Source organism: Motacilla alba, chromosome 4 (assembly GCF_015832195.1).
Source record: "Motacilla alba alba isolate MOTALB_02 chromosome 4, Motacilla_alba_V1.0_pri, whole genome shotgun sequence".
NCBI classification, from domain to species: domain Eukaryota; kingdom Metazoa; phylum Chordata; class Aves; order Passeriformes; family Motacillidae; genus Motacilla; species Motacilla alba.
Window position 1 is genome coordinate 37,095,580 of NC_052019.1, and position 26,096 is coordinate 37,121,675.

Consider the following 26,096-nt stretch of genomic DNA (forward strand, 5'->3'; position numbering starts at 1 on the left):
ATCCAGCTTGGGAGTCCTCAACATAAGAAGGACGTAGACCTGTTGGAGCAAGTCCAGAGGAAGTCCATGAAGATTATAAGAGGGCTGGAGCATCTTTCCAATGAAGAGAGGGTGAGAGAGTTGGGGTTGTTCAGCTTAGAAAACAGAAGGTTCAAGGGAGGCCTTAGAACAGCCTCCAAGTACCTAAAAGGGACCTAGAAGAGAGACAGAGATGGACCTTTCACACAGGCATGTTGTGACAGGACAAGAGGGAATGGCTTCAAACAGACAGAAAGTAGATTTACATTTGGTATTAGGAAGAAATTGTTAACTGTGAGGGTGATGATCACTGACACAGGCTGCCTAGAAATGCTGCAGATGCCTCATGCCTGGAAGTGTTCAAGGCCAGGTTGGATGGGTTTTGAGTCACCTGGCCTTGTGGAAGGCATCCCTGTCCATGGCAGGGGGACTGGAACTAGATGATCTTGAAGGTCTTCCAATGCAAACCATTCTGTGATTATATGAAAAAAATACTGTTGACCTTTTCTTTAAGAATACATAGGAGCAAATGCTTTTCTACAGGGTTTCTGAGATGTTATTCCACAATTATATATTACCAAGGTGTTTGAAAAAGATTGTAACCTATTTCATTCAATGGCTTAATGCCAGGTGGTTGGCTGAAAGCCACAGCACTTTGCACAACCGAACAAAGGGTCTTGTTAGAATCTTCCAGAAGTACAGGTGCCTACATTCTTTCTCAGACAATTAAAGTAATTATTGATCACAACGCTCACATACGGTAACATATATACAATTTCTTAAAATATGTTAGAATCAACTAGTTTAACTCAATGCATTTTTCTGAGAAGTCTTATGACATTTTGTAAACTTGAACATACACAACTGACAACAGAAACTGGGTACCTAATAGATACCAAATTACCAAATAGATAACAAATTGAAAAAAATGAGTAGTGCTTAAGTGGTATATTTAGGTGTTGAAGTGGGTAGATGGCACTCTGAAGATACTGAGACTTTAAAAAGTTTGCAAAGTTTGCATTAAAAAGGAGTGGAGTTTAGAACATTCTAGTAACATCCAAGATTTTTTTTTCTTTACTATGAATGCACTATGGTCCAATTTTAGTGAAAGCACAATTAGCAGTAATTCAACAAGAGTTCCCACAAATCCTTCCTGCAACATCTATCCCATTTGCTGGTCTTCATTCCTCCCCTTTTCCTTAATTAGCTCCCTCTAGTTACACAGAATTATTTGGCTGACAGAGTCAATTTAAGAAGTTTTGTTATTCTTTAAAGCCAGCCTTGTCACTGTAACAAAACAAAACCAGAGTTGTAACTCCCATATAAATGAATGCACTTTCTATGATGAGGTCCCTGCCTAGCTTCCTCCTTTTCTTTTTCATATAAAATTTTACATCTCTTATCTCTTCTGATAGGCAACAAATATGACAGTAGATAAGTAAAAAAGAAAATTGAACAATTAAGGGAAAAAATAAGAAATTATACAGGAGAAAAGCAGTTATATTACGTTGTGTTTTGTGGGGTACTACAAATGCTTTGAGCTATGTGCTACTGAACAATCCAAAACCTTAAGCATTTTTTTTGCATTTAGATCTTTTGAAAACTGGGACCAGAAAGCGAGGGGTTAAATGGCCAGGAAACAGGTGCAGCTGAGACCCTGCAACCCAACAGCCAGTGCTGATACCTTGGAAAAAGCACACTATAAAAGAGAACAAGGCTGCTAGTAAGAAAGTATGTAGCTTTTTCTGTAGAGTAACAGCTTTCTGGTCTCCTTTGGCTTTGTTTGCTTTGTTTTTGTGAGCTGCAATGGTAAGAATTTTCATTGAGAGTTGTTTGTTTTCTTAATCTGTTGGTACATGTAATTTAATAAGAGGGTTTTATTCCCTTTTGCTCTGAGAAAAGTAGAATAAGGAGCTTATCTTACAATAGCTGGTGTATTTATCTTTTTGCTGAGAAAGCAACAACTGCTGATTAGCAAAGGTACTGGCTAAGTTGTCTTGCGATCGAGTACTACCAAGTATGTAAAAAAAAAAGTCAAATATAAGAGAGCTAACTGGCAAGATCTGGGTTACTTGGTAGAACCAAAACGATTTGGCTCTAAACAAAAGACAAAATTGTTTGTGCCCTGAGGCATCTTGTATGTGGTGTTCCTAAGCTTAAAACATATTTTTAAATAGAACAGGTAATTATCAAATTTTTTTTCTTGTGTATATGCAGAATAATATGCAAAGGGGATGAAGAGACACACTGTCCTATAATTTTTCACTAATGCAATATGAATATTCTTCTCCTGTTTGTTGAAAAAGGTGGCATTGATAAACTTAAGATAGCTGTTGAACTGAGAAACATCTCTCTGGATGTGGAGATTTATATTTGTGTAGGCCTGCATGAGACCCTTGATAACTTTGGCTTTTTGTGTGGTACGGTTTGTTTGGGGTTTGTTTTGTGGGGTTTTTTTTTGTTTGTTTTGTTTGTTTTTGATTGTATTTTGTTTGTATTACTGGGGTTTTTTGGGGGGGTTTTGTTTTTTGGGTTTTTTCTGTTGTTGTTATTGTTGTTCTTAGCTGGGGCTGTTTTTAAAGGCTTTTTCTTGTTTTGAAGTGTTAAGGATTTTTCTTTGAGGATGGCATGTGGTATTTTTTTAAGCCATTTTAGCTAGCCAGTACTGCTGAATGTTACCAGAGGAGTCGCTAGGAGGGGTGCCAAATGAGCTCGCAAGACAGAGGCAATGCCTGTGTATTTTTGTCAGTATACTACTAAAAAAAGAGTGCTTAAAGCTTGAATTGTGCTGGTAACTAAGTTAGTGGCATACAAAGCTGTCAGACTACTATTAGTAGGTGATCAAATGCAGTTTCATTACACTAAAGAATACCCTTAAGAGCTGTGGGCATTTGTGGCTTGTGAAAAGCAGCGTATCTCAAAAGACAAAAAGCTTAAATTTACAAAATCTCAACAAGGAACAGTGATGATGCTCAAGGCAATATCCTACTGTGAAAGAAGTACTCATTACTTTCTGGGGCTATTAAGTAGGCTCCTTGAAGTTGAGGAAGCATGTCGGGACCATCCTGTGGTGTGAAATGTCTTCTGGGCATTCTGTGTTTGCAGCTTCCCAGTGGAATTTGTCCTAGTTGGGTTACTGCACTAAGAGCAGATTCAGCTCTGTGAAAGGAGCAGAAAGCCCAAGACTACAGGGGAAATGACATCAAGGGGAAATGCCAGCCTCTGCCATCTCCCAGCACCATCCCAGTGAGAGAAGGGTTGTTTCCCAATACTGGGCATAAGCCTGCCTTAACTAGAGTCATTGTCTTTGCATATGCTGTAACCATGGGTGAGGGCTTTAGACACATTTTCCTGCCATAGGGCTTGTTTATGGTAGCTTATAGTAACAAGGCAGATGAAAGGTGAATGTGATCATAGAAAACAGAGTAGGATGTTTTCTCAGTGCTCCCTATGCTGTGCAATGCCATGGCATGGTAATTCCAGGTGAGCATCACAGCTGACTGGTTCCAGACTGGAAAGAGTAAAGCTGTGGCAGCTTTAGTGCTGCACCTGAATTAATTAGTCACGCTTATAGACAGAAAGGGTAACTTATTTGGGAACAGACTGTGCTAATGCTACACAGCCCTAGGCACTGAAGCTGTTAGCTGGGAATGGCACGGTGAGAATATGTGGTGTTTTGTGTTACTAGCTAGCAGAAGTTTACTGTATTGCTACACTAGAAGCCATATGGAGTGGTAACATCTGAGCAGGTCTGAGGGAAGAATTTTAAATATGAACACAAGTCTAAAGTTGATGCTATACTTTAGTACTGTCTTAAAGACTTATGTTAAACCCAGTTGCTTTTTGTTGCTTTTTATGTTTCGTGGTTGCCAGGGTTCCCAGAAAAATTCAAGCAGAAAGGTTTCTTACAGAAGTTGCTAAATATAATTGGATTGTTCACCCTAAACCTCAATCCTCAAGTTTAGGGACTCTCACAGCAATAATAACTACAAAAGTTACGATTTGCAAATGGTTTATTGGAAAATCTAGACTACTGCCCCTCAGGATGTTAAAACACAAAACTGGATTTACCCTGCCCCTGAAGAATTCTGCCTGTCTGTTATAGCCAGCAATTCTATGTCTCTCAGATTGCAGCTCATTTGGGAGAATTGATCATATTCCTGTTGAGCTCCTGACTCACTCTATCCTAAGCTGAAGTGACTCAGAGACACAATTTTCTACCTCCTCACCACATTATTTGTCAGGGGAGGAAGCCAAAGTGTACATACCAGATAAAATGTTAATACCATCAGCCAGAACTTAGGGGATGCAAATTATTTCGTTATTTGTATTGACTGCCACAATAATACCCAGTTACAGCAGAATGTGACTTGCTCTCAATGTGAGGAAACTGTCCCACGAAAACAGGGTCCTGAGGTTGTGACACTGAAGACTGGGAGGTGGTGTGTACTAACACAATATGAAAGACATGCCAGTCTTAGGAGTTTCTAATGGTAAAACAATGTATGAAGGGTTTGTCACTGGTAAACATGTTTATCAAGTGTTTCTTCTTGCATATCAGAAATATCAAATCTCACAAAGGGTATCTACAAAGTAGTAATTGATTTTAAATTACTTGTTATTAGATTACTTTCATTTTTATGTATCAGACCAAAAACTTTGCTTTTTCATTTATTACCTCCAGTGGCACCAACTTGACTTGGTACTTTTTTTCCTCCTTACCTGCATGCGGTATTTTGTACACATGCAGGCAAGTGTTTAAATGGAGAATTATAGATTAAGAGAACCAGAATACCTATATGTGACAAAAAAACCATAACTCCCCAAAAATATAGTACCTAGATTGCCTGGTTCAATCTATCCTGGCCTCAATAGCTGACTGGAAATAAAACTGGATTAGACTTACTAACTCTGTGGTTTACTTTCACAAGGGAAAACATTGGTTTTGATAGGAATTCACATTAGCAGCCCTTTTACAGGAGTAAATTCTTACAGGAAAACTCCTAACTTCCTGGGATAATGCATTCAGATGAACTGTGCCTCACTGTGGCTGTACTTCCAAGTAAACCAGGCAACTTATAACAGTACATCTATGGCCATCTGTAAAATTTAACTGGTGCTTATGGCAAACGGTCCTACTTAAATTGCAGTCCTGTACAATCACAGGACTAACAAGTAATTTCAATGCAGAATAGTGTAGATGTTCTGTGTTCCAAGCACTCATAATTTATGCGATCAGAATGGTTTCCCTGTATTTAAATTAGAGCAGAAAGAAAGGGTTTGGCTTGCAGTAAAATATCACTGCCACCATAAAATCATAGTCTACTGGTAGCTGCCAGATCTAAATAATAGTGGTTCAAATGCTGGATTACAGCAGTATCAAGCTGTCAGTTTACACTCTTGTCAACAGCAGTTATTGCAAGGCTCACTGAATTGATGCCTAAACAATATTATTTTATATTCTAAAATGTTTATCTAACTTCAAGTCCTTCACAGAAAGACTACTGTGTTATCTTCACCCATATTCCTTTTTAAGCATTCACAACACAAAGTATCCTGAACCCTCTAGGCTGTCTCGGGAAATATATGTCCTACAGTATCCTGATCAATTTTCTCCCAGTTATGACTTTCCCCTGCACTGTATTCTTTCATTTATCCTGGTGCATGTAGCCTTCCTTGCAGAATTGCAAGGGGAGCTGGCAGGGATCCAGGACAACCTGTCAGCACAAGCACCAGTGAGGTGATGAGTCAGCAGAGGCACTGTGTGTCTTTGCACTCTGCTGCAGCACCACTCACTCGCAACCCTCCGGGGGACAAGTCTTGCCTTTGACCTTGAAAAGTGTCCACAGCTCCCGCTCATCCTTATTTTGATGAAAAGGAGGGTGTGTCCTTCAGTGAACCTGAAAATGTGGAGCTGCCCTACAGAAGCTAATAACCCAAGAAACAAGAGGCTCTGTGTGATCTGAGGATTATGTGAGGCTTAACCTGAGAACAAGGCTGGCAGTTTTGTAAAGCAATTCATTAAGAACCATCACATAAACTGCAGTGTTAAAACAATTTTAAAATAGAATAATTTCACTGTGTTTGTGCCACACTGCATTCAGCACATCCCCATTGTGATGGCTGTACGCAGAAAAATCCAGCAGCTGCTACATACACTGTGATTACATAGAATAAGACAAAATTTTCTAGGGTTCAGAAGTAAGATGTCCACATTAAAAGGACATCAATGTGGCCACTTGTTTATCCAGGTCTTTTTGTCTTCATTCTTTATATGGCTTTTTTAATAAAAAGAATTGAAATGGCTCCCTCTTGTGTCAAGAGAAACGCAGTATCATTTTGGCAAAAATCTAGTCCTTGAGCAGGAATTAGATTTTATCTGTATTTATACTGCAGAGGCTAGTTATCAGTATGTTGTGGTGACTGAGGGGACTGAACACCCTTGCTGCTCAGGTACTCTTTGAAACTACCCAAAGTAAGCATCACAAACAGTTACTTTCAGCTGCACATGAATGATAGGGGAAAAGAGCTTGTGAACCAGATGTATTGCATTCCATCTAATTTGCTAATGCAGTCTAGACTAGATAGATATCTTGTCTTTGAGATGTCTGTCCTTAGAGATCTTTAACATCTCAGCACAGAATATCTGGATCAGTATAGCTTAGTTTACTTGTGGTGTTTTTCACAGGTGAGCAAATCTTCATCTTGTAAGGGGTGGGAGGAAAGCAATGAACTCTGACAGAAAGCTCAGAGCATGAAAGAGTCAGTGAATGGCAGTGAGGAAGGAAAAACCTGATTTCAGTTACCCAGCAAGTCTTCTTTCCTTCTTTCTAGTAGCTGCTAGCTGGTAAAGTTTATTGTTCTGGCTTTTGAATCATGAAAGCTTTTTCCACAAAAATTAATACCCATCAAACTCTGAAACTGAAAACTGAGAGGGTTGGTTTTTGGGTTGTTTCTTTTTTTTTTTTTTTTGCATAGCATGGAGCATATTTTGCTAACTTTGGATATTAAGCAATAATCTTGGAAATGAACACAGAAGAGGAAAAAGTCTTGCTAACCTCAAGAAGCAAATAAAATGTATCAGGAAATGTGTGTGTGTGTATATACAGGAAGTATCTACAACAGCTTTTGAGAAAGCAGGTCTGAAAAGCTTTGTTTCAAGGAAGCATGCTTCAGTTCTGCAGTTTCTCACAAAATCTCTTCCTGTAGTTATACATTAACAACAACAACAAAAAAAAACCCAACTAAATAAAAAGAAACTAGGCCCACTTCAGAGTGGGATTAATCATACTGATGTCTGGAGAGCGTGAGAAAATTAGATGCAAAGTAGCTATCTTGAGATGATATCAGTTTATCCTGATTCACAAGTCTGGTTGTACATGCACAGGAGGCTGTTTTCTAGCTTGAAGGGGAGGCTTTAAAGTACCATATTATGAATTCTGCTGTAGCTATTTATCCTTTGTAGAAAATCTTCCTTGTTACAGCCTTACAGATTGTCACCAGAATGAATGAAAATATGACTACCAATACCAAATTCTTTTCAAATATAGGACTTTGTATCCTCCTCCAGATAATTTATTCTTACTTCTCACACAGAAGGAATTACCACTTGTTCACAGAAAGGAAAAAATTACTATGGTGGACAGAATAATCATTCAGTATCTCAGCATTTCTTGTTTAAGGGCCTCTACAGTGGCCTCCCACAATCTATTTCCACATTTCAGAGAAGAACTGCTGAGGGTAGACTTAACTGAAGAGAAACGGGGTTTATTGAATCTAAAGCGTGTACTTAGGCTCCGAACTGCTGTTTGGGAAAGGTCTCATCAGCTGCCACCTGGGACTTGATACATCTAAACCAAAAAATATGCTTTTTATCTATCCAGCCATGCAACACAACCACCATCACAATCTTAATGGAACTGAGCTACCTGCCTCATATGCCAAGCCTGAAAAGACAGGATGAGGTAACTGGGCATTTCATTGCCTATTTCTTTTGAGGCACTCATTCCAAAATTGTTTGGAAGGAACTTATAAAAAGATTGAGTTGCACTATATACATACATACATAAGAGTATTTTAAAAAATCACATTTTATCTTAAGTATGGCTAAATACGGGTACTCTTAACCAATAATCTAGTGGCTGGGGTACCTGCCTGGCAAGTGTAAGAGACCAGGATTCTCAGATGGAGAGCATTTCGTATCCTCTTCCCTGGATTATGCACTTTTTTTCTTTCCTGGGTTATTTCCAAACTGTGGGCTGTTGTAGAAGAGAGGTGCTCTTGGAGTCTTTAATAGCTTGTGTGGAGAAAATAATAAGAAAAATTGATTGATCAGTAAAGCTCATGACCTGTATCTTCAGGGGTAAAATCACTCCAAGTTAGGCTTTAAATCAGTGTAGGAGGATTTTTCTAGTCAGTTTGCATTCTTTCCAGTACAAATGTGCCTTGTGAGGTATTGGCGTATCTCAAATGGGGGCCACTACAAATTTATTTGGTGCTTACTTTACTTCTGTTTCAATGCTGTAATGCAAAATATTGTAAGAGGCAAAAGTCAATTTCTTTAGAGGTAGAAAACTTTGAAAAGCTGCTGTTTTCTTCTTGACTCAAAGTAAAGGTAAATGCTTTCATGCTGACCTTATTTACTTGTTTTTCCTTTGGGTGACATTTCACCTAGCCTCCACCATAGCTAAGGTTTTGTATAGTAGAAATTAAGAGTGAGACTCATAATTTAATTTTAGAAAGCATTTCCCAAAGAAACCTCAGGCTAGTACTCTTGACACTTTTCAGAAAGAAAATTAGGTTTGTGGTTTCTTAGTAAGCTTTTGTGCCTCGCTTCTGCTTAACCTCAGGCAATGAAATGTAAATCGTTAAATGAGGTTTGGATGTGAAATTTAATATTCCTTCCTTGTGTATGCAGGATTTTGCTAAGCAAACAACAGGTATGCTGTTTTAAGCAATAATTTTTCCATCTGAGAAAGGTGATGCAGACTTTGTTCTGCATCTACATCATAGCAAACCTCGCTGTGTTAAGTACAGGCAGTTCCATCCATCAGTCAGGATCAAGTTTCCTGTGACTTGTGTGTAACTCTTAAAAGTGAGTGCTACAGCCTGACTTAACATCATCGAGCTTTTTGTGTGAGTCAGCTGTCAGGTGGCTGAAGCGCACTGCAGCTTATTCCTAGACCTAAGCTAACAATCTATGTACCACAGCAAATATTTACAGCCTTAACACACTGCAGGATAAAAAGATCTCACGGTATTTATTTATGCCATACACACATCTTTCTCTCTGGTAGGCACTATGAGTTCACCAATTCCTGTAGCTTAACTACATAATGTTTCTTTAAATAAACCCACTACGATCTCGCTTGCTGAAACAAAAAAAAAAAAAAAAAAAAAAAAGGTGAAGGTTTATAAATAACCAGCTTCCAACTGCCGCCTGCTGTGCCGCTGGTTTTCCAGGCCCTCTCCCATGCAAGGCACTTGAGCAGTGTCAGCGGATGTTGCATAATGTGATTACGGGCTGCTCTGAACTGAGGAACGTGTCCCACTTGTGGCATGTTAAACACGGCTGCCTCGGATCTTTCATTGAACAGAAGCTGTGATGCTGTTTTCGTATTCCTGACAGCTGTCAATTGCTAAAGCAAAAGATTGGGGATAAGGCCTTTTTTTTTTTTTTTTTCATTTGTACTGAAAACATGTAATGCTTCCTCTCTCTTACGCCTTTAGCTCTGAAGATGATTACATTTCAGGTCATCTCTTCCTCTGTCTGATCCCAATACACCACCCTTACTCATATTACAGGAATTTGCACTTATGTGTAAGCAGGACACCTATGTGTAAGCTGATTTTTTTTTTTTTTTTAATAAATCAGCCTCAAAAGCGTATCTATGTCGCGTATCTACCGCTGAGGGAACATGGCGGTCAGTTCCCGACTCGTCTCCAGCACCAGCCGTACCCGCCATCCGGGGTGAGCTGCACCCCCTGTCGTGCCCCGTCGCTGTCCCCCGGGTCGCCGCTGTGCCGCAGCCGGGGGTGCCGGCGGCCCCGCCCCTCAGGGCCCCTCACGCTCGCGGCCCCGTCGCCGGCGCGGGGCTGCGCAGGCGCGGCGCGCGCGCCGTGTCGCGGCGGGCGCGCGGGATGCGGGCGGCGGGAGCGCATGGCAGGTGGCGGGAAGCGGAGGCCGCGCGGCGCGGCGGCGCCCGCCGGAGAGCAGGTGGGGCGGGGGCGGCGGGGACGCGGCCGGGGCCGGCCGGACACCCGCCTCCCGGGGCCGCGGGCCCGCACCGGCGCGGGTGCCTCGCGGTGTCTGTCGGCCCTCTGTCTCCTTGCCCCTCGTTCTGTTTTGCTCGGTGGCTCTGGGGACGGTCGGCGGGCCCCGCGTTCTCCTGCGCGGCGGCCGCTCCTCCGCCCGGGCGTCCCTCGGGGACCGCCGCGCTCGGCGTGCGCTGGGCCCGCCGGCCGCGCATCATCATCCCGCCGGGACCGCGCTGCCAACGGCGACACGCGCCGCGACCCGGCTCACCTGGCGGCGGCCCTGCTTCGGAGATGCTCTCTTAAGAACAAGAAAGAAAGCTTGTTGCTTATTTATTCGTTTTATTTTTTATATTCTTTCAAATGGGGGAGAAGCGATTCCTACCAGTTCATGGAGACTTGTGTGGGCATGGGGTGGTTGAGGCTACTGTCCCAGCAGAGTGTGCCCGTACGGATAATTTCCTAGCCTGCTTCAGCTCATTCAACATCATTTTTAAAAGCAGCTTCGCCTCTAAGCTGCTTCTGAAGTGCTGCACTGAAAACTGCAGTAGTAGTGATGTTGAATAGCACAGTAGTTAAAACAGCAGAGACCATAGGATTTTTGCTGTATTACTCAATTTGATAAAATAATATTCCTACCTTCAACTGCCTTTAAAGCACATAAACATATTGTATGCAGTTTGTGATGTGATTGGAAATGGTCATTTTAGAACAATGTGGAATTAGATTAAACTTTAGGATTGCTTGCTCCTTTGCTTAATTAACTAACAGAAGTGCTTCTGTTGATTATATTGACCCATTAATATCAAAGTAGCAGTTTGCTGCTGCAGACATGTTCAGTAGATTTGTCAGACTGTGTTTTTAATGGGTTCTGTTCAAAACAGATGTTTTAGGCTGTAAATATACTGCTTTAACTAACAAACATGTCCTAATGGATCGGATGCTTGTTCTTCCATTAGTATAAAAGCTTTGTAGACTCCTTTGGTAGAGCTGAGAGAAAGCAACTTAATTAACTCTGTTTTCGGTTGGTTTTTTGGGATTTTTTTTTCAATTTACAGAGTGAAAAAAATGGCGCTGTCAAGAAGAGAAGATCAAACCAGGCAGACATTACTGATAGTCTTTGCCAAGAAGCAGAAACATGCTATCGGCTTAGACTGCCTGAGGACTTCTACCAGTTTTGGAAGTTTTGTGAGGAGCTAGATCCTGACAAACCAAGTGGTGAGGTTTTAAATTTTGCCTCTTTTAACTTTCATTCCTGAAAGCAGGCAAACTGGAGTTGGTCAGATGCATTTTAATGAAGCTTCAGCTTGGCACTTGAGATGGAGGATGTTTACATGAGTGTAAACTAAAACACTGTCTGTAATCACCAAGATGTACACTTTAGGCTTTATAAAATGTAACTACTGAAGTTGTGCAATGTAAAGGGATTAAATGTGGTCTAAATCTGCCTTTCTCTCAGGTGCATTTAAAATGTTTAGTGTGGAACTCAAGTTTCCTCATGTGTCATGGTTTAATCCCAGTCACCAACTAAGCACCACACAGGCACTTGCTCACCCCCCCTTGGTGAGACAGGAGAGAGGATTGAAAGGGGGAAAGTGAGAAAACGTGGGTTGAGCTGCAGACAGTTTATTGGGAAAGCAAAAGCCACAAGCAAAGCAAAACAAGGAATTAATTCACCACCTCCCGTGTGCAGGCAGGTGTTCAGCCATCTCCAAGAAAGCAGGTCTTTGTCATGCTGAGCATGATGCCATATGCTATGGAGTATCCCTTTGGTCCGTTGGGATCAGCTATCCCAGCTGCATCCCCTCTCAGCTTCTTGTGCACCCACAGCCTCCTCGCTGGTGGGATGAGAGGTTGAAAAGACTTTAACTCAGTCTAAACACTACTAAATCTGGATTTCAGCCTCTTCAAGTTAATTGTGTAACAGAATGTGGCATCCCTGTGTGCTCTAGAAGTGACTGTGTCTTTCAGAGTCAGAATGGTTTGGGTTGGAAGGGACCTTTAAAGGTGATCTAGTCAAACCCCCTACACTGAGCAGGGACATCCTCAAAAGAGCCAGGTTGCTCAGAGCTGGGTCCAGGCCAGCCTTAAATGTTTCTAGGTCATCCACTGTGTCTCTGGGCAGCCGGTTCCAGTGTTTCACCACCTGCATCATAATGTTTTTTTTTACCTTGTATTTAGTCTGAATCTACCCTGTTTTAGTTAAAAACCATTACCCTTTGTCCTCTTGCTACAGGCCCTGCTAAAATGTTTGTTCTTACCTTCAATACCTAAAGTACTGAAAGTACCTAAAGTACTTCACTGCAGTAAAGTCCCTGGAGCCTTTTGTTCTCCAAACTGAACAACCAAAGCCCTCTCAGCCCATCTTTTTGGAGAGGTGCTCTAGGCTTCTGATCATCTTTCATTACCCTATTCTGGACCCACTTCAGCAGGTCCATGACCTTGCTGTGCTGACAGCACTGGAGCTGGATGCAGCTCTGTAGGTGGGGTCTGAGCAGAGCAGAGGGGCAGAATCCCCTCTCTGGCCCTGCTGCCCACACTGCTTTGGATGCTGCCCAGGACACGTTTGGCTTTCTGGGCTGGGAATGCCCATGGCTGGGTCATGTCCAGCCTTTCACCCACCAGCAGCCCCAAGTTCTTCTGGGCAGGGCTGCTGTGATCTGTTCATCCCCAGCCTGTGCTGATACCAGGGGTTGCCCCAACCCAGGTACAGTACTTTGCAAGACCACTTGGTCTTGTTAAACTTGAAGAGATTCCCATGGGCCCACTCCTTGAGCTTGTCCAGGTCCTTTGGAATGGCATCCCATGCTTCAGGAGTGTCATCTGCATCCCTCAGCTTGGTGTCATCTGCAATTTTGCTGAGGTTTGCTGATCCAGTCTTGTGTAATTGATAAAGATGAATATTAAACAATACTGGTCCCAGTACAGAGCTCTGAGGGACACTGTCATCACAATCTCCATCCTGACATTGGACTGTGGCTGGATGGCTGCTTTTTATTAAAGTGTAATAACTCTTGAATGAAAACTATCTGGACAAAACCATTCTTAGCTTTCCTTGTCTAGTGAATAGTATTTGACTGAATTTATGGAAACTTCTGATACCTGAGTAATGCCAGAACTTCCCAGTGATGTGTACCTGATTCATGGTTTGCTTTTCAGATGCACTTGTGTCAAGTGTTGGACTTAAGCTGGTTGGACCATATGATATTCTTGCTGGAAAAAACAAAAAAGCAAAATCAACAGATGTGAACTTCAATCTTCATTGGAGATTCTTCTATGATCCCCCAGAATTTCAGACTATACTTGTTGGGGATAGCAGAACACAGTATCACATGGGGTATTTCAGGTATTTTATTTCCTGTGTGCTCTTGTTCCACTACAACTCTGCATAGCTTTTGTCCTCTTTTCCCATGAAACATAACTTCTGTGCTATCACCAAGCAAGACTATTTCTTTTTTGTAGTAGGACAATAACATGTGGCTTTATCTTTTTATTAAAAAAGTTTGCAGGAACAGGAGTTGAAGACTAGATTTAAATACTTGTTAATCTACCTCCTCCAGCCATCCAGAGCACCTTCACTCACTAATGTTTGACTTTTGCCATGATACTGAGAAGAAAATCAAGTTACCAAAAGGAAATGTGTATTCTCTGCTTGTATGGATGCAAGCTCCCTTCAAGGCTTGCTGTAAGATTTTAGAGCTTTAGATCTAAGGCCATTTCTTGGTGGGGTTCTGAAGGTGACAGCAGCATAGTGAGGAGGCAAATTTAGTTTTACTTTGAAATAGGAGAAATGGACACAGCTTGACTATTTTGTGTGTACTTTTTCATCAATAGGGATGTGCCAGATGAGCTGCCAGTGTGGGTTGGTGCAAATGAAGCGAAGAAGGGTTGTGTGATTTCACAAGTTGGTGATAATGTCTTTGCTGCAGTCAAGTAAGGTTCATAGTTACTTTTATTTACAAAGAACAGAATAGAGAGAATTGTTAATTGGGAGGTGGGATGTGGAATAATGAAACTAACTTATTATATGTCTTTTTTAGGAAACCCTTACTTATTTTCTGCCCCTGTTGGCAAGTTTTAAGATTCTTTCTAAAGCCTTTGTAGGCTTTTTAACGGTGTTTTCCTTTCAGAACTAAAATAAATAAGTGTTAATTACGCGATTCCTTAAATATATTGGCTGTGACAGCTTCTAAATAGGAAAAAATATCCACTGGATATGTTAAAATAATTTTGTAAGTAGAGAAAGGGCATCTCAAACAGTGGTGAAGGAAATCTGACTGTCATAGTAGATTAATAGAATCTGGTTCTTGTTCTTGTCTACATAAAAATACATTATTTTTGTATATAATTAATATCTACAAGAAGTACCATTTCTGCCCTGTGGCAGGATAATGCTGACATAGATGTGTAGTTCAGTCTGATTCATGGAACTTGACGTGTTCCTGCGTCAGGAAGGTAAACAACTGACCTCATCCCTGCCGGTTAAAAATGGAAAGCTTTCTAAGGACAGACACGTGTCAGTCACTGAAAGCAGACTGAAGAATGGCTTCTGCAAAAGAGCCCTTGTGCACTGCAGAGTTAAATGAGGACATTTGTTTTGAAAGTACCACGGGGAAGCTCATAAATATGTATTTGTGTGCATGACTTGGATGACAAATGGCACAGAAACAGCAAACTGAATTCTTAAGATAGAAAGATGAACAGTTACTGAGGCTGGGAGAACCATCAGCACCTGCAGATTGCATAAGCTAGATTGTAATGCAGGTACAGATAAGAAAAGCCCAAGTACTAGATGTGCCTAACTACTTTCTTTCCTCTTCTTAAGAGGCTTGCATTTTCAAGTCTGTGTAAATAAACGCAAGACTGCTAATCTTGTTGTTAAGATCTAGAGGCTTAACGTTTAAAAGGCTATTTTTTTTTTTTTTGTTTTCTTGACATGTTTCATCTGTTTGCAGATTATTTTTGTCAAAAAAACTTAAGGAAGTGGCTGATAAAAAGAAAAATGCTGTTTTGAAAGACATAGATGAAAAGCTAACAAGAACAGCAAAAGAACTGGGTTATTCTCTGGAGCAAAAAACCCTGAAGATGAAACAGAGAGATAAGAAAGTATGACTTTCCTCATCTACTGGAGAGAACTAAGTTCTGTTAAATTTTTTTCATTTACTTCCTGTTTGTGTTTTTCCATCCTTCTAGTCAGTAGGGATGCTACATTAGGAATTTCCCAAGGTAATCAGCTCTCTGTAAAACTTCAAAAGAGGGAAGATTACTACAAGTGTATTCCAAATAATAGGATTTAATAAAAACACTTTACTCTTGTAAATCGTAGCTTGGCATTCAATTAAAAATGAAACAAAAAACAAACCACCACCAAAAAAACTCAGTAAGCACAGTAGTCTAAAAGCTGGAACAAATAGAGGCCATGGAGAAAACTGCTTTAAATGGAGGATTGGTCTAAATAGTTGGGTTGGATCTGTTAGAAACAGGACCATTAAGGATGATAATAACAGAGATTTTTTGCATACTTATTAAAAATAATTATCGTAGGGGACTAAACAAAGGCAGCACAGTGTAACACAAGTGACTACAAGGGTTCCTAGAATTCAGAATTTCACTGAAATGGCATTTCCAGTTATTTCTAACTTCAATACTTGAAATTAACTGCAATATAATTTGAAACTAAGTTGATGTCCTGGAGCCAGGACACCATGTTAGGTTTGACCACCAGCAGTCAGATGTTAGTGTTTAATGAGGTGAGTTATTTTTAGGTCACCATACTGTCTTGTGGTGCTATGTTCCATTTTCTGTCTCTTTATTCAGGTGGTGACCAAAGCATTTCATGGAGCAGGCCTAGTCGTTCCTGTAGACAAAAATGATGTTGGATACAGAGAACTTCCTGAAACAAATGGTAAACATCTTGTTGACTGTATCCCTCTGCTTTTTTTAAGTAAACAACTCTCAGTAAAAAACAAACTGCATTCATGTTTTCTACTTAAAACATTTGACTAATGGGAGTAAAATGTAGAAGTCCTAACCATCGCAGTTGACCTCAAAGTACTGTCTTTAAAGGAACCAGATGAGACTCAGTGAAACATGCTAAATCTGAGAAAAAATGCCTGAAGTAGTAGTTGAGATGATCTTTTCTTTTGAATTGTCAAAGCCACGCAGGAAGTAGATGAAAAAGCTGATCTACATTCAGGGATGTGTGGGCTTATTTCTTACCCACCTTCTTCTTCCAGTGTCATTTTAACCAGAATCAGTTCCTTGATGAAATTTCTTCATACAAGTGCTTGTCTCCCTTTGTGATGAACTGAGAGGGGTGGGCATGGAGCAAGAATGAGCTTCCAGGGAAAGGGGGAAGCTTCACCAGCAGTTCAGGGTGTGCCCACTTAACCTTGCATGGGTATAGTTTTGCCACAGAATACTTCTGTGCAATATTAAATTTCTTCATTTAAACATCTAAATATCTGCTTTTGGTTTTTTTGCAGCTAATCTTAAAAAAATTTGCAAGGCCATTGTTGATGCTCCAACTGATGAGGAGAGAGTGAAGGCCTTTGCACCCATTCAAGAAATGCTGACCTTTGTTCAGTTTGCTAATGATGAATGTGATTATGGAATGGGGTACGAGCTGGGCATGGACCTCTTTTGCTATGGATCACATGTGAGTACTACAACAATCAAACTTTACAAAATTAATGCATTATTTTATTCATGGGCTAGAATTTGTTCTGCTGTAGATTAATTATCCCTAGGAAACTAGAGGTCTATGAGAATATTCTTAGTTCATGAAGACTGTTAAAAAGTCACACAAGATTTTTTTACATTGAATTTAAAATTGTGTATATGAAAGCCTAATCCTGCAGTCCTGAAGCAGAGTGTGAAATGCCTGATCCCAAATACACTGAATAGCTGGAGTCCCCTGTCCTCAGCTACTTGTATAGGCACCCATATTCAACCTGATCAAGAAACAGCCTGATCCTGGGAAGCCTGATGCTTCCCAGCTGGAAGAATGTGAACCCAGGTGAGCTGTGTGGCTGTACTGCAGAGGGCACCTCCCACCTGGAGTCTCCTCCCTAGTTCTCTTCTAAGAGTGAACATTGTCAGTAAGGGGATTGAATTAATAGCATTTATTGCGCATAAAAATTATGTTCTGTATTAGCTACTGGCCTGCTGATGAAAAGGGTCATGGCTGTAATTAGTCAATGGCTAGAAAGTAATACATGAACTTTCAACATCAACCTAATATGAATGGATCATCATAGAAACACCCCTGCAAAACAGCTGCTTCTAGCAAAACTAGTATTGGCTAAGTGGTGCTCCAGAGTATCATGGGAAAGATAAGTTTTTCAGTACTAAATGTAGGCCCAAAAGAGCTGTGCTGATTACTGGTTAAAATACTTAGCCATTGAAATGTGTGAAAACTGACTGCTCTTGCCATTTGCTGTTAAATTACTAATGTGTTTCTTAGACTTCATGCCCTGCTCTCTCAAGTGCCATACAGCATCTGAAAATGGGTGGTATTTTTCTTCGATATCCTGCTCATTTAGAGCCCTTTTTTCACAGACTAGGCTGCTTCAGCTCCTTAAATTCTTTCTACAACTGGAAGGGCAGTCAAGGAAACGGTTCCTCCCATTTTTCTGAGTAGGTGGAGGCAAATAGTCATTTTCCAAGCTTTGTGCTTCTCAGCACATGACGAAGTCCTGCAGCAAAAAATTGTGTTTACAGTACTGTCATGTCTCTTATCTGTTTTACGCTACAGCTTGGGACACCTGTAACTTCACAGCTGTTTTCTAGAATTAGAAATCTTTATCTTCTAGTTTAGTAAACAGAAGAAACAGTGGCTTCACACATAAGTTTTGTTCAGTTAGGTCCTTGCCTGTCTTGGAGCTCCTACTTGGAGCTGTTTTCTAGTTCTGACTGGAGCCTTCCTGGCCATTTGCTTACAGATCCAGAGAAACACTGACACTTTATCTGTTGCCCAATAATAATAATTAATAATATTTTAAAATAATAATAAAGGGGACTTTGAATGGTCCCCTTTGTTTGAGAGGTCTTACAGTGGACTTACATGTACAATAATGATTGCAAATCATTAAATAAAAATTAAATAGAAAAAATGCTCTGATGTTTATACATTTTAAGTTCTTAAATGGTTACTGTAAGTACCACTGTAATCTGCTCAAACTGTGAGGTGGGACAAGACATGGGACTGTGACAGGATAGGGGACTTCACCTGCAGGCTCCAGTTTGGGATGCTGTAGTGAGTGGGATCATCATCTCTTGCACTGCTGTCACTCGATTTATCTCACTGCGGCAGCTCGGGCACCCCTGCCTGCCCTTGCTGTGGCTGTCACGGGTGTAGCATGAGGATGTGCTCAGGCATTTTGGGAGGGGTTGAAGGGCGCAGTGAGAATGGGGCAGAGCCAGGAGGTGGGGCTGTCTCGGAAATAACGAAGCCACTGAGGCCGAGGGCGGCTCATGTTTCCGCTTCTCCCCTGCAGTACTTCCACAAGACGGTGGGCCAGCTGCTGCCCCTGGCTTACACGCTGCTGAAGAGGAACCTGTTTGCCGAAATCATCGAGCAGCACCTGGGCAACCGGCGGGAGGAGGACCTGGATCAGCTGGCGCCCTGAGCCGGGCGCGGGGCTGCAGCTGGGGGGCGGCCCTGCGCGCCCGGGACCGGCCTTGTCTGTGTGTCTGTGGCTCTTTTTGTACTCGGTGGCGGTGTTCCCTCGGTCAGTAAAGGTTTTCTAAGGAACGCGCTGCTTCCCGGTGCTGGCTGCGCGGGGCGGAGGGGCCGCGGGGCGGAGGGGCCGCGCACGGGCGGGGCCGCGGGACCGCCGCGCCCGCCTGGCCCTGCCCTGCAGGCCGCGGGAGCCAAACCCGGGCCGGGGCTGCTGCTCTGGGGCAGCTCGGGGGCCCGGCCGCTGCCCAGCGCTGCTCGGAGCACCTCCGGGCACCGCGCCAGTGACTCACGGCACGGCCGCTGGGGCTCGGTCAGCACCCCCCTGTGCCATATGCGAACTGATCTCCACATCCCCGCTCCAGGTGACGGTTCTGCCCTTCTCCAGTTGCGTCCTACCCCTGAGGTAAAGCATTCCCTTACTACAGCATTCCCTTCTACGGCAAAGCACTATCACTGCTCCTGCATTGCTGGAGCTGGTTCAGGCGGGAGGAAACTGATGGGATGAAGGAAACGCTAGCTGACATTGCCAGAGAAACTAGGAATTCCACGGCAGTTGCTAGCTTGCTAATAAGAAGCCATCTCCAGTTTTAAATATTTAAAAATTAAACCCAAGTGATTTTGTACGAGTGCAAATTAATTACTTTCAAGGTCCTTAGTCCCCAGTTCAGTGTTCTTGTTAACTGCACTTGGAGGCTTATTCTCTGACAAGTGATTAAAGTAACAGTCCAAAAACAATGGGAAATAACATTTGCTCTTATTCAACAGCCCTGCCACCAGCCGTGACTTGACTTCCATTGTAGCAATTCACATCAGTACTAAAAACAGCAATATTAATTACTGCTCATAAAGATTATAGGCCAGTAGCACCATGCTAAAATGTAAGTCATTCCTACTCTTTTAAGCAAAGGATTGTCAGTTTTATGTTACTTTAAGGTAGAAGGGAGCAGTGGTAGTATAGTGTAGGTTAGAGTGCTGCAAAAGTATTGTGAGTTTCAAATGCACAAGGCAATCACATGCCACAGCTACAAGTGTCAACTTTACAACTTTACCCTTTTCATTCAGCGTATCAATGTCCCAATTATTGAAGCACAGACTTAAAGGCACTCATTCATAGGCCTGGAGGGTTTTTATACATAAAAACCAGGTACTTTCCATCTCATTCTCCTGTTTGTTTCAAGTACAGGACACCTTAATATCAAGGCCCTGTAAATCACACAAGTACTAAAACAGTAGAATCGTGGAAAGGTTTGAGTTGGAAGGGACCTTAAAAGTTCAACTTTTTAACTGTTACTTAAATATGAAATTAGATTTGCAAAAATGAGGACCTGAGACTGGACATCCATATTCATATATTAATCCCTGATGGAGAAGGAAATCTGTTACAGCAGTTGCAACATGACTGATATGCTGCGTATCAATAAACTGGGACAGACTTTTTAGCAGGGCCTGCTGCACTAGGACAAAGGGTAATGGTTTTAACTAAGAGTAGATTCAGACTAGATAGGGGAAGACACTTTTTATTATGAGAGTGGTGAAATATTTAAATGGATTGCCCAGAGGGGTGGTACCACCCCCTTCGAAGTGGTCAGTGGGTGGGGCTCTGAGCAACCTGTCTCATGGAAGGTGTCCTTGCCCATGACAGGAGGGTTGCAATGAGGTGATCTCTAAGGCCCCTTCCAGCCCAGGCCATTCTATGATGTGTACATCATCAGCAGATGGTTTTCAGACAATAAAAAGATCATCCACTTTTAACTTAGAATTAAAACAAAATATTTTTAATTTAATCGTTAAAACAAAATCTTAAATGTTTATTTTGGAAAAATACACCTAAGGTAGATCAGTTTGATGGGGTTGATTTGGCGACTGAGTTTTAGCCAAATGTTAGGCAATGCAAATACTGCATCTCCTAAACTCCATTCTTTTTGACACATCTTACTAGTTTTGTATGTAAAATTCCTGGCTGTTAATTTCCTCTCAGAGAAAATAAATGCAAAAATCAAGAAAAATCTTGTTTGTGAAAAGATGAGAAAATATGACAGAACAATAAATGGTCATACAGAAGTTTTTAATGCTTGATTAAATCATCACAGTAATGAGAATTGTTACTGTAATGATATGCAGTTCTACCACACTATTATAAATAAAAACATTAAGATCAATATTAAATACAGCTCTAGGCAACATCACAGATTAACAAAGAATGCATTCTTCATGAACCAGTATCTGAATGATTTAAAAAATAAAAAAATGCTGACACTTTCCCCCTCCCATTCACCACCTTTTTTTTTCTTCTTTTTAATTAGTAACTTGAGTAAGGCGCTGCAAGTCTCGTGTTAAAAATTTTTTGTTGCACAGCACAGGCACACATACTTCATTAACAGAACCTCTACTGCATGTTTACCAGAAGACATTTTAAATGTCAACAGGGAAAGCTTAGCAGGCTAAGAATAAACAGAGCTGCACAATTTATGTGCAGCTCTCGGCATCCACACAGAAATGAAACACAGCAGGAGTGTGAACTGTATTTTAATTCAGACAGCAGTCTCTAGAATTAGGTGAAGTTAATACAGTACACACCAGCAGTGTTTTACAATAACACCAGACAGGGCGGAGATTTCAGACTGATTTAAAGTGATTTTTTTATATGTGTAGTGAGTTTGTATTCTTCCACTGTAGAAAAAAAAAAAAATCACACAACAGAAATCAGTGTCACAGACAACTTCCAGAGCTGCCTTTTGTAAATGGGCCAAATCCTGCTCTTTGTGAAGCTTTCTCTTCTTCAGGCTTATGTAATGTAACAGAGCAAATTTTTAACAACTAGCACTGACTTCACATGGGAGAGTACAGGTGGTTGTTGCCATGCTCCCATTGTTACATAGCCCAATTACCTGTTTCATTTCCAAACCTGTTTTTAATACAGGGCCTGATCACTGTGATCCCCCTGCTGGAACTGAGATGATAAAATGTAGGTGGCAGTTTTTTACTAAGAAAAATCAGTTCAAATTCAACTGCACTTAATTAAGCACAGCCATTTTTGTGCAGTCAGCAAAAGTGCCAGAATTTTGGTTCACTGTGTTACTGTACTTAAGATAAAATCATACTGAGTACTTTGTGAATAAAGATGTTTGAGGTAACTGTGATGAATGCCTTAGAGACATTTAAGGTTATTATGTTAGACTTTTAGTGTTTATATTCTTGCCATTTTTGCAGTCTTGTGAGCATAATTGTTAAAAGAAGGAAATTTTATCCAACCTCATATTACAAAACATGATTTTTGTCAGCCAGATTTAATTTTTTTCCTTCCTAATTTAGGCTATAGCATATTGTCTTTTTTCCTCTGCATGCAGTTCTGGTGATGGTCTGATAAAATGAAGAGGAAACAGAACAATGTACTGTGAAGAAGTTAGGGGTCTGTCAGTTCACCTCCGAGTGTGTGTGTGTTGCTGCTGAATTTTAAAGTCCTGCCAAAGTTTCAAGTACTGGATTCAATTCTGCCCTGCTGCTCAGGTGTCACAACATATAATTTACACCTTTATATACCTGGGAGAAGAGTCAAAAGCAATCTATTAGTTGCTTTCTCCTATTAGTTTTAAAACCCTGCAGGTTTGTTGTTTTTTTTTTTTTTTAATAAAACCCTACTATTACTGTTCCAGTTATCTGCTAGTACAGAAAAAAGGAAATCCAAGGTAACGGCAGTGAAAGTTACATTTGAAAATGATCTTGTATGTATGTTGGATCATAAAGAAGCCATTTTCTTGAAACCCTTCATCTAGTTGTAAACATTTGCTAATCCTCCATTACTTGCAGAGGATTATGAATTATTCTATAAAATCACATTAAAAAGGTAATTAGTTATGTGAGATATTAACTGATTCATATTTAATAGATTTTTTAAATCCATACAAATATAAATAAAGAATGGTAAAACTTCAAGAAAAATAATATACATTTAGTGCAAATTATGAGTTACATTTCTTCCTACCATGTCAGCAGTGGAACGTCTTTTGTGGAGAAGAAAAAATAAAAATGACCATTCTCAAATTTTACAGGGGGGGAAAAGATCTCCAGTGTTGAAGCATGCATTTTTTTACCAGATACATGTATACAGAATTGTTCCAGCTCTTAAACTAGTAGAATAGCAGTATTTTTCCTTATACTGCACAACATTGGTATATATCATAGTGTGTTCAATAATACAAAAATTGCATAAGACCAGGTCACATTATTGATATTTTCTGCAGCAAAACCAGTATTTTTCTTTAAAATGCTGGTTTCACCTGGTTTTAGTTTTCTCATACCATGACAGCACACAGGTTGAAAGAAGTCTCACGTGGTTCTTGGAAAGCATTACCTGCTCAGTCTGGTTTTGCTGCAGTGGATCTGCACTGCCCCAAGCATTTCGTGATGTACGAACTTACACATTTAATGGCACAAGAAAAACCTCCCTTCTTGTGATCACACCTCAGTAACTCACAGTACATCTCAATATGAGAAACAACTGCTTCAAACGGGCACACCAATTTTAAAGAGGCTTTGTTACGGCTCAGGAGAGAGAGAAATAAAGCTCTTCTGGAATGTAGAAAGGTGACGAGTAATAGTTAATACGTTTCATGAGTTAACACAACAGTTTTCAATGGTAAAAAGGGCAAGACCTTTCAGTCTCCACAAGATGGCTCAATTCAGAATGATCCCTCCAGAAACAGGGATTAATAACACATCTCTTCAATGCTGAAGTACCAGGCTGGGCTGGAGAATGGCACCACTTTGCACAGCTCACCCACTGCACTATCATGGCAGACCTGATGTCTCGGGACGCATCCAGTGCAGGACAGCAGCTCTCCCTTCCCACACTCCCATCAGCCTTCCTCCTCGCCACACGCTCCCCCAGACTGACTCCTGATTGCCAGCAGCACTGTTACGTAAAAACCCAGCTCGTCTCTGATTTTAGAAGTTTTCCCCAGACTAAAGTGTTGTGCTATTCAACAAATGAACCTCCTCTTCCGTTTCCTCTCTCTCCTCAGCTATGGGTTTCAGTTGAACATTATGGAGGCGGGGTCTTGGTTTGCCGTCTGGGCCATATGACGGAGGATATCTTTTTTTGTTATAATGCCAAGGAGGCGCCTGAAAAGGATAAATGGAAGACTGATATTAATCCAAGCGGGAAAATAATGAAGTAGAACAAATCTGTAGCCAAGTCCTTTTTGTTGACAGGAATAGAGCAAAAGTAAACAGCCTGATTTTCTTATTTAAACAGAAACATTTTATTTGTCAAAATGTTGAGGAACCACCAGTTTGATAAAACACAGCAATGCTGAGACACTGTATCAAATGGTCTCTGACAGCTGTAGTCTGTTTTAATGAAATACGAGTCATACAAGTAGAGCCCATTACAATTTTTATTTAACTTTTTGTTTCTACAAAAATCAAATTTTCATTAGCATATGCCAACAAAAAAGTAACAAAGAGGGACAAAGAAAAGAGAGGTATGAAAAAGAAGTGATAATGATCCCATTTCATAAGGGAGGCATGTTCTAACCTAGCCATCAGAAGTGATGTACTGCTTGATGGCCCCAAATCAAGCAAATCAAACTCCCCTTCCCTCCTTTTTAAACCAAAAGGATCCTTCCCGGCTCAGATTGAATGTATTCATAGGAGCACACTGTACTGGCCACGGAACTTTTGTAAAATAAACAACAGTTAATTAGTTTTTGGAGTTCATGGCTTTAGAAAAAAAATAAACTGTAAATAATAAAATTTTCATTTTCCAATTTAGATACTGTGCTCTTATGACAGGGTCTTTTAAAACTATAACTGCAAAACATCAAATAGAGTGAGACTGTCCAAAAGGATAATATCACAAGAGAAGCAAAGAGCAGAATGAATGAGCTGGAGCTGCTGCCCTTGTTATTCTGGTTAGTACATTTCAATTTGTCTTATTAAAGGATGCATGAAATACTTGTGAAATATTAGCATAAAATGAGAACATAATTAGCATGTTTTGCACATAAGCAGCTAAACATGGTGGGTATGTTTAGTAGACATGGGACTAGCAACCCATGTCCAAATTAAGACAAAGTGTACCACCTATTTAAGGTGTTAGTTCACAACATCATGGTTAAAATCATATCTAGATTCTGAAGTCAACAGACTATATAGTAGCAGGCCACTTGGTGGCTGGTATCACTGCACATTTTGTAAAGGAGTACACTGACTGCTGTAGGTAACAGCGGCAGAATCACAGACTTTACATAAAATCACAGGACTTTGCTAAAAAATATTTTCAAAAAATCATGTTAATAAAGGGGGATTACAGGGAAGATCTAATGATGCAATTAAAACATGCTTATCTCTGCTTCTCAAAAGATGTGATACTTGCAGCTATTTAACAGCTATTTAAAGCTGTCCAAATCAGAAAAAGAAATTGGCGTATATGAAAATCTTAATTGGCATTAGGCAGGGAGACAGTATTCATAGCTGCGTGCCTTCCCACCTGGGGAATTCAAGAGATCAGCCAGCTGGATCGATGTGATCTCATCAACACAAGTATCAGAAAGTTTACTGTTTACTTTCCTTTAATGTTGTGACTAACAGTATGTTCACATCTACAGCTTCTTTTCTACAAAAGGATTTTGCACCTTGTTTTATGTTTAATACAAATTTTGAGCATAAGAAGATTTCATTGTTCAGCTGATACCACAGAAGCCCTGAACAGTTCACAAGTTTCATGCTTCCTGACTTCTAATGTGTCTAATTATGAGATCTGATATATCTAATCACCAAGGGTTCGACGTGCTGCTTTAGTTGCTCGAGATGCTCTAATATGTTCTTCTTTGTGATGATCCCCAAGACAATCCTGCAACAGATTATGTTATGCTAATAACTGTGTGTGAAATCAAATGAAACATAATGAAAAAGGATTAGAGCAAAGTAAAAAAAAAAAAAAAAAAAAAAAAAAGGAATGGTTGCAGGAAAGCTAATAAGCTAATGAGATAATTAAATAAGAATTTATTTGAAAGTCAGTACCCTTTCCCAGATTTTGCTTTTTTCCTTTTTTTCCCAAAATGCTGAACACAATTGGATCTATAACCACCCCAGAGCAGTATGTTTCTTTTATCAGGTACACATCAGGGTAGCAAACTTT

General features: G+C 40.7%; 2 protein-coding genes across 8 annotated transcripts in view; one reads left to right on the forward strand and one right to left on the reverse strand.

Moving 5' to 3' along the window:
- Positions 1–1,809: 1,809 nt before the first annotated feature.
- On the forward strand, positions 1,810–20,720 carry LOC119700119 (histone PARylation factor 1). 2 transcript variants are annotated; one of them, XM_038134551.1, is made up of 8 exons: positions 1,810–1,827; positions 11,331–11,490; positions 13,432–13,618; positions 14,107–14,205; positions 15,228–15,378; positions 16,090–16,177; positions 16,758–16,930; positions 18,771–20,720. In XM_038134551.1, exons 1-8 carry the CDS (start codon positions 1,825–1,827, stop codon positions 18,900–18,902), a joined length of 993 nt encoding a protein of 330 aa, XP_037990479.1. In that variant the 5' UTR covers positions 1,810–1,824; the 3' UTR covers positions 18,903–20,720. The 2 variants fall into 2 exon arrangements, with proteins under 2 accessions (XP_037990479.1, XP_037990478.1); XM_038134550.1 differs by lacking the exon at positions 1,810–1,827 and adding an exon at positions 10,167–10,234.
- A 283-nt stretch (positions 20,721–21,003) lies between these two features.
- CLCN3 (chloride voltage-gated channel 3) overlaps positions 21,004–26,096 on the reverse strand; it is a 61,223-nt gene continuing 56,130 nt past the window's right edge. For 4 of the 6 annotated variants that reach the window (XM_038134537.1, XM_038134534.1, XM_038134536.1 and 1 more), the window contains 2 exons: positions 25,733–25,808; positions 21,004–24,076 (listed from right to left, as the gene is read on the reverse strand). In XM_038134537.1, the coding sequence (XP_037990465.1) occupies positions 23,918–24,076; positions 25,733–25,808 (235 nt within the window). In that variant the 3' untranslated portion in view covers positions 21,004–23,917. The remainder of the gene's footprint in view (positions 24,077–25,732; positions 25,809–26,096) is intronic. The other 2 variants (XM_038134539.1, XM_038134540.1) reach the window with 1 other exon arrangement.

Coding starts and splice junctions, on each gene's coding strand:
- LOC119700119 (XM_038134550.1), top strand. CDS start 10,178: ATGGCAGGTGGCGGGAAGCGGAGGCCGCGCGGCGCGGCGGCGCCCGCC. Junction 10,235..11,330: donor CGGCGCCCGCCGGAGAGCAG/GTGGGGCGGGGG, acceptor TTCAATTTACAG/AGTGAAAAAAATGGCGCTGT. Junction 14,206..15,227: donor AATGTCTTTGCTGCAGTCAA/GTAAGGTTCATA, acceptor ATCTGTTTGCAG/ATTATTTTTGTCAAAAAAAC.